Source organism: Saimiri boliviensis, chromosome 14 (genome assembly GCF_048565385.1).
Source record: "Saimiri boliviensis isolate mSaiBol1 chromosome 14, mSaiBol1.pri, whole genome shotgun sequence".
NCBI classification, from domain to species: Eukaryota; Metazoa; Chordata; class Mammalia; order Primates; family Cebidae; genus Saimiri; species Saimiri boliviensis.
In genome coordinates this window covers 8,762,606-8,770,310 of record NC_133462.1, presented here as the reverse complement: position 1 = coordinate 8,770,310, position 7,705 = coordinate 8,762,606, and the positions used below count along the sequence as shown (strand labels likewise).

The window sequence follows — 7,705 nt, the reverse complement described above, 5'->3', positions numbered from 1 at the left end:
TTTCACCTCCTGCCATAATTGAGGCCTCCTCAGCCATGTGTAACTTTAAGTTAAATTAAACCCCCTTTGTTCCCACTTTCAGGTAGGTCTTTACCAGCAGTGTGAAAACAAACTAATATAGACTGGAAGCCTTGTGACAGGAAGACCGAACATCTGAGACATCTATAGGAAAAAAAAAAAAAAAAAAATCTCCTTACATCCAGTCCTTGAGTTCTAGTAGAATGATTTATTGGACATTACTCCTTCAGCTCCATTCCAGGAGACAGGAACCCCAGAAACAGCAGGACGGTAGGCATCATCAGCATTGCGTATGAGTTGTGCTTGTGTTGTGTGTTGAGGAAGAGGGTGGGAAAACACAATGGTGGTAACCAGGGAAGATGGGACCCAGGAGAGGACTGTGAGGTCAGACCCCATGAACTCCCCAAAGAATGCCCCTCCTTTTGGAAGTAACAGAAGTTCTGGATCCAGGGACATCAACAGTTGCAAGCTGATATTAAGAGTTGCCTATGGGATGTTCTGAGGGATATACGATATGAAGCCAAATGAATGAAGTTAGGAAGTCACACTACAGGTTGACGGGTACTTTGTTTCATCACCTTGTAGAATATCTTCCTTTTGAACGTCTTTACTGGATGTTAGCTCATCACTTAGGGGTAGGGATGTGGAGGCTGTTATAGGCCCGTCTCCGCTCTTGGTCCTGAAGGGAATCCCATGTGTGAGGCAGTATACCAAGTATGCAGGGATAGGGAGGATGACAATGGCAAAAACGGTGACCATCAAGAGCAGTATCCATACTGGGTATGGTTGAAGCACCTCTTTTGACTGTGGAGAGATGGAGAAAAAGGTTCAGAATATCCAAGTCCCAAAGAGAAGAGGAAGAGTTGTGGAGGGGAAGGCTGGTTTGGGAACCAAGGCAGAAGACTAATGAGTCTTCAGGCAGGAAGAGAATGAGATGACTGGGTTCTTTCACCAAGAGTGAGTTGAAAGGTCTGGCCCCCACTCCCAAAGGGGTTCTGGGTCCCAGGGGAAGCTCACAGTTCTCGAGTCCCAGGACACATAGGTGATGGGCTGCTTACAGAGATCAACCGTCACAGTCACAAACAGGATTAGCAGCGCAACTGGACACACACAGAGCCACAGCCAACCATAGATGGGAGAGATGGGGTGGCCCAACAGGGTCATCAGGTCTGCGAGGAACCTGAGGAAGGGCCGCCAGATTGTGGGATGCCCAGTCAGGCCTTACCACCTTGAAGGCAGGGCCGGCCCAACCATGGCATCTTTCAAACATTCTATTGTATCTATAATGTCTTGTTTCATCGCAAGTCTCATCCTCTCTCATCTTCTCCCTAGTCAGTCTGTCTTCTATTCCAACCCAAGAAAATTTTTCAAACACCCCTCTCCTGCTCAAGAATCTTCCATGGGTATCCAATGCCCTCAGGAGAAAGGCCAAATCTCTTTCCTTCATCCCATAAATATAAGAATGTCACTGGGTGTGGTGGCTCACGCCTGTAATCCCAGGCCGAGGTGGGTGGATCACCTGAAATCGGGAGTTGAAGACCACCCTGACCCACATGGACAAATCGTCCATGGTCTGGCCCCCATTACTTTTCTAGCCTCACCTCCTAATTATCTTCTATTCCAGCCACTCTGACTTCCTTGTTTCTCAAAAACGCCAGGCATTATGCTTCCTCTGGCCTTGGTAATTTCTGTTTCCCTGCAGGAAGCACTCTGCCTCAAAATCTTGTCATGACTCCCTCCCTCCTGTCATTCAGGAACCTGCTCACATGTCACCTTACTGGAAAGGCCCTCCCTGAAGTTCTGTCTGGATTGGTGCCCACACATACTCCCACTCTGGGCCATCTGGCCTCACTCTTTGATTTTTCCCACCAATTATATTTATTCTCAACGTTTTTATTCTTTATTTGCTAATTTGGTTATTGTCTCTCTAGACCACTAGAATGTAAGCTTTCTGCAAACAGAAATACTTTTTTTATTCAATGTCCCTATCCCTGATGACTAAAACAGTGCCTGACATATATGCAGCCCCCAAGACATACGTGAAGATGGATGAATGATTAAAAAGATTTCCCAGAAGGCCCTGAAATTAAGGGTCCCTATGTCACACTAGTGGGATTTAGTCCCGTGCTTCTAAGGACATCACCTCCTGGCCCCATAGGCCCAGGATACAGCCATGGTTTCCAGTGTGACGATGACAATGATGGGGAAGACTACCCAGCGCTCAGACAGCAGTCTGATGAAGTAGATCCCTGAAGGTCGAATGAAGAAGTGGCCACACATGAACATGAGCGTCGAGAGTCCCACTGGAGAAAACATCAGATCTGGATCAAGGTTAGAAGTCAGGCTGAGTGACGAGGGCTAAGTAGGGGTCACAGCCAGGCACAGTGGCTGACATCTGTAATCCCAGCATTTTGGGAAGCCAAAGTGGGCAGATCACTTAAGCCCAGGAGTCTGAGACCAGCCTGGGCAACATGGCAAAAGCCCATCTCTACAAAAACTACAGAACTTAGCTGGGCGTGGTGCTGCATGCCTATGGTCCCAACTACTCTGGAGGCTGAGGTGGGAGGATCACTTGAACCCAGGAGGCAGACACTGCAGTAAGCCGAGATCATACCACTGCACTCCAGCCTGGGCTACAGAGACCCTGTCTCAAAAAAATAAAGAACAAAAAAGAGTCCCAGTGGTGTCAAAGGTCAGGGTCATGGTGAGGGGCAGGGCCTCAGTGACAGTACCTATGAGCAGCTTTGTATGTTTCCTGTAGAAAGAGAAGTTGTCCTGGAGTGGAGTAACAAGGCCCTGCACGATCCCCATTGCGCTGCTCAGCCCCATGGCCAGCAACGCCAGGAAGAAGATGAAAGACCAGAAGACAGACAGGGGAAGGAAGGACATGGCTTCAACAAAGGACAGGAATACAAACTTTGGGCCCTCCTTAGCCTGCAAGGAGAGAACAAACAGGCATTGAGGTATCATTGAACCAAACAATAAGAAAAAATACAGACGAGTGGACATTCCATCTTCCCTGGAAAACTCCCGAAAATCCCTGGATCACTGAGAAAATCAGGTCTCCACCAGAAGCCTCTGACACAGAAAATCAATCCAGCTTGCGTTATCCATGGAAGGCCATTCCGCAAGCTATAGTACTTCGTGTTACTAGAGCTGCACATTATCCTGGTACTTCCAGAATTTTCTTCTGGCCCTAATAAAAGGCAAAATTGTTGCCGGGCATGGTGGCTCATGACTGTAATCTTAGCACTTTGGGAGGCTGAGGCAGGTAGATCACTTGAGGTCAGGAGATCGAGATCATCCTGGCCAACATGATGAAACCGCCGGCTCTACTAAAAATACAAAAATTAGCTGGGCGTGGTGGTGCGCGCCTGTAATCCCAACTACTTGGGAGGCTAAGGGAGGAGAATTGCTTGAACCTGGGAGGCGGAGGTTGCAGTGAGCCGAGATCGTGCCACTGCACTCCAGCACTCCAGCCTGGGGACAGAGTGAGACTCCATCTCTTTAAAAAAAAAAAAAAAAAAAAAAAAGCTAAACTTTCTGTTGTCCCAAAAGCTTTCAGGAACTCTCTCGCTACCCTGCCCCTAACCCCCACCTATTTTCTGACCTTAAAAAACTGAGTCTCTATGCTGCACTCAGACACCTCGTGGAGAACCATGCTTCTGATGCTCGGGGGAAGGCCATTGAGCCAGGTGTTGTAGACGGAGGTCGGGTTACCATCCAGGCTGGTAGGGGGGGTGGCGGCAGGAGGCAGTTTCCCCAGGGCTATCAAGTTTGAAAGTGTTTCAGCATTCCTGGGGAGAGGCGGTTGAATCAGATGGAACCATTCGGCCCAGTAGAAGATAGTCTCCTGTTCCCTTATCTTCAAGAGGAAAAAGGCTATCACTGGCTTAGCATTACTGATCTGGGCAAGATAGAGCTGGGATGAAACCTAGAAGGCACACACCTTCAGGGCCATGAATGAGCTTGTGTAATCCTGGAGAACCTATGACCATGGGGGATCCTAGGAGAAGTATTTTCTAGTCTTCTTGGGGACTCTGTGGTCTCCGCTCTAGTGATGAGGTCCCTTATTCACGGTCTACATTCCCTCTCCGCCAAGACTAATGGGTAAAAGTCAACTTTCTAAACTTCCTATTGGCCAGGCGCGGTGGTTCACACCTGTAATCCCAGCACTTTGGGAGGCTGAGGTAGGCAGATCACTTGAGGTCAGGAGATCAAGACCAGCCTGACCAACATGGAGAAACCCCGTCCCTACTAAAAATACATTAGCCAGGCGTGGTGGCACATGCCTGTGATCCCAGGTACTCAGGGGGCTGAGGCAGGAGAATCACTTGAACCGGGGAGGCGGAGGTTGCAGTAAGCCGAGATTGCGCCATTGCACTCCGGCCTGGGCAACAAGAGTGCAACTCCGTCTCAAATAAATACATAAATAATAATAAACTTCCTATTACGGCATGTCCGGGAGCACACAGACTATGACTCACATATTGTTCCCACGGAGTTGTGCTGTGAGAGAGCAACTGATGCTTGGACGTTTTGCTGTGAGCCCTGCTGACCATTTTGGCCTCACAGTCCCCTATGGCCCTCTGTACATTCCATGTTCTGGCCAGATTTAACTACTTACAGCTTCAGGGCCCATAACACCCTCTCCTCTCACACACAAGACCAACTCCACCCCTACCACCATTCTTCACTTGGCAAACTCTTACAAATCCTTAAAAATTCTGCTCATTGCACTTTAGAACTGCCATGGATGGCTTGCCAAGATTCACTGATAAAAGCAAAAGGCAAGCAAGCAGAGTTTGATCACATTTTAGAAAATGAAATACTATATGCTATCCCAGTACTAAGCTAGAGATTTGAACCAATTTTCTCACTGGAAATAATTTAAAAGGGTGGAAGATATTTTTAAATCTTCTAATGAAATAAAAACGTTGACAAGATAATAAAGAATTATCAGGCAAAAATCGAAGTACAGGCAAAGCAGTGGACAAAGGGGCCTTCCAAAGACACTTTGTCCCAAAGATGTATGCCAAATACAATAAACTGGACCTGCAGTTTCCAATTTTATGACTTTTCAGATATAAAAGGAGTCCATGGAGGCCAGATATAAAACACCAGAGCCGGCCAGGTGCGGTGGCTCACACCTGTAATCCCAGCACTTTCGGAGGCCGAGGCGGGCTGATCACCTGAGGTCAGTAGTTTGAGACCAGCCTGGCCAACATGGTGAAACCCCATCTCTACTAAAAACACAAAAATTAGCCAGGCGTGGTGGTGCAACCCTGTAACCCCAGCTACTTAGGAGGCTGAGACAGGGGAATCACTTGAACCCAGGAGGCGGAGGTTGTGGTGAGCCGAGATCGCGCCATTGCACTCCAGCCTGCGCAACAAGAGCAAGAATCTGTCTCAAAAAAAAAAAAAAAGAAAGAAAGAAAAAAATAGACATGTTAACTAATGATCCTGAAAAAAGCCCAGAAACACCTTGTGGTCAACTAATTTTCAACAAACATACCAAGGCAGTTTAATAAAAAGAGAATAGTCTTATTAACAAATAGTGCTAGAATAACTGGATATCTAAATAGAAAAAAAAGTAGGCAGGGCACAGTGGCTCATGCCTATAATCCCAGAACTTTGGGAGGCTGAGGCGGGCATATCATAAGGTCAGGAGATCGAGACCATCCTGGCTAACATGGTAAAATGTCATCTCTACTAAAAATACAAAAAATAGCTGAGTGTGGTGGCACGCATCTATAGTCTCAGCTACTTGGGAGGCGGAGGCAGGAGAATTGTTTGAACCTGGGAGGTGGAGGATGCAGTGAGCCGAGATTGTGCCATTGCACTCCAGCCTGGGCAACAGAGTGAGACTCTGTCAAAAAAAGAGAGAGAGAGAGAGAGAGAATAATAGTTATTCTGATTGGTGGGTTTCGCACCACATCAATCAGAATGGCTATTATTAAAAAGAAAAAATAACAGATGTTGGTGAGGTTGCATAGAAAAGGGAACGCTTATACACTCTTGGTGGGAATGTAAATTAGTTTCACCACTGTGGAAAGCAGTTTGGAGATTTCTCAAAGAACTAAAAACAGAACTACCATTAAACCCAGCAGTACCATTACTGGGTATACATACCCAAAGTAAAATAGATCATTCTACCAAAAAGACACATGCACTCATATGTTCATCACAGCACTATTCACAATAGCAAAGACATGAAGTCAACCTAGATGTCCATCAATAGTAGACTGGATAAAGAAAATGTGATACAAACACACCATGGAATACTATGCTGCCATGAAAAAGAACAAAATCAGGTCTTTTGCAGCAACATGGATGCTGCTGGAGGCTACTATCCTAAGTAAATTAAAACAGGAACAGAAAACCAAATGCCACATATTGTCACTTGTAAGTGGGAGCTAAACACTGAGTGCACATGGACATAAAGATGGCAGCAACAGGCACTGAGGACTACCAGAAGGAGGAAGAAGGGAGAGGAAGAGGATTGAAAAACTATCTATCGGGTACTATGCTCACTACCTGGGTGATGGGATCATTTGTAGCCTGAACTTCAGCAACACACAATTTACCCATGTCACCCTCTGAAACTGCCTGTTACCTCAGCATTTGGGAGGATGAGGCAGGCTGATCACTTGAGGTCAGGAATTTGAGACCAGTTTGAGCAACATGGGGAAACCCCGTCTCTACTAAAAACACAAAATTAGCCAGGCATGGTGGCAGAAGAATCGCTTGAACCAGGGAGGCAGAGGTTGCAGTGAGCCAAGAGCCTGGGTGACAGAGGGAGACTCAGTGTCAGGAGGAAAAAAAAAAAAGAAAGAAAGAAAGAGAAAGCTGAAAGATAGTGGACTATCTTCAATGTGGTAGAAGAAAAAAAAGCATTGTCAAGCTAGTAATCTATATCCAGATACAACAGATTTCAAAACACAGTGAAATATATTTTCAAAAGAAAGGTAAGAACTGGCCACTAGCAGACCATCACTAAAGAATAATTCAAGGATATTTAAGTAAAAGGAAATCCCTGATGGAAGGGCCAGGATACAAGACAGAATAAACAACAAAGAAAGCAATAAATAGGAAGTAGTACATCTAATTGAACATTAACTATATAATAAAACGATAATGGGCCGGACACAGAGGCTCACACCTATAATCCCAGCATTTTGGGAGGCTGAGGTGGGTGAATCGCCTGAGGTCAGGGGTTCGAGACTAGCCTGACCAGGAGAATTGCTTGAATCCAGGAGGCGGAGGTTGCAGTGAGCCAAAATTGCACCATTGCACTCCAGCCTGGGCAACAAGAGCGAAACTCCGTCTCAAAAAAACAAACAAATAAACAATAATGTCTGTGCATTTTAGTAAAAGAATATGAAATAAAAGTATATGAGGTACACGCTTGTAATCCCAGCTACCTGGGAGACTGAGACAGGAGAATCACTTGAACCTAGGAGGCAGAAGTTGCAGTGAGCCAAGATCGCACCACTGCTCTCCAGCCTGGGCAACCAAGCAAGACCCCGTCTCAAAACAAAACAAAAACATGATATAACATTCAAATGTAACTTAGGAATGCATGTAAGTGGATATAAAAAGTTTTGGAGCCCTTATCTTGAACAGTGAAGTATGATTACCTTTAGACATCAATAAATTAAGAAAGCATATTGTGAATTCTAGGGAA

General features: G+C 45.9%; 1 protein-coding gene across 1 annotated transcript in view; it reads right to left on the bottom strand.

The window, feature by feature from the left end:
* Positions 1–468: 468 nt before the first annotated feature.
* Positions 469–7,705, bottom strand: part of SLC6A16 (solute carrier family 6 member 16) — a 31,527-nt gene continuing 24,290 nt past the window's right edge. The window contains exons 8-12 of the mRNA XM_003940468.3: positions 3,629–3,815; positions 2,751–2,952; positions 2,162–2,321; positions 1,036–1,198; positions 469–822 (exon numbers count right to left, since the gene is read on the bottom strand). Coding sequence (XP_003940517.1) covers positions 553–822; positions 1,036–1,198; positions 2,162–2,321; positions 2,751–2,952; positions 3,629–3,815 — 982 coding nt within the window. The 3' untranslated portion in view covers positions 469–552. The remainder of the gene's footprint in view (positions 823–1,035; positions 1,199–2,161; positions 2,322–2,750; positions 2,953–3,628; positions 3,816–7,705) is intronic.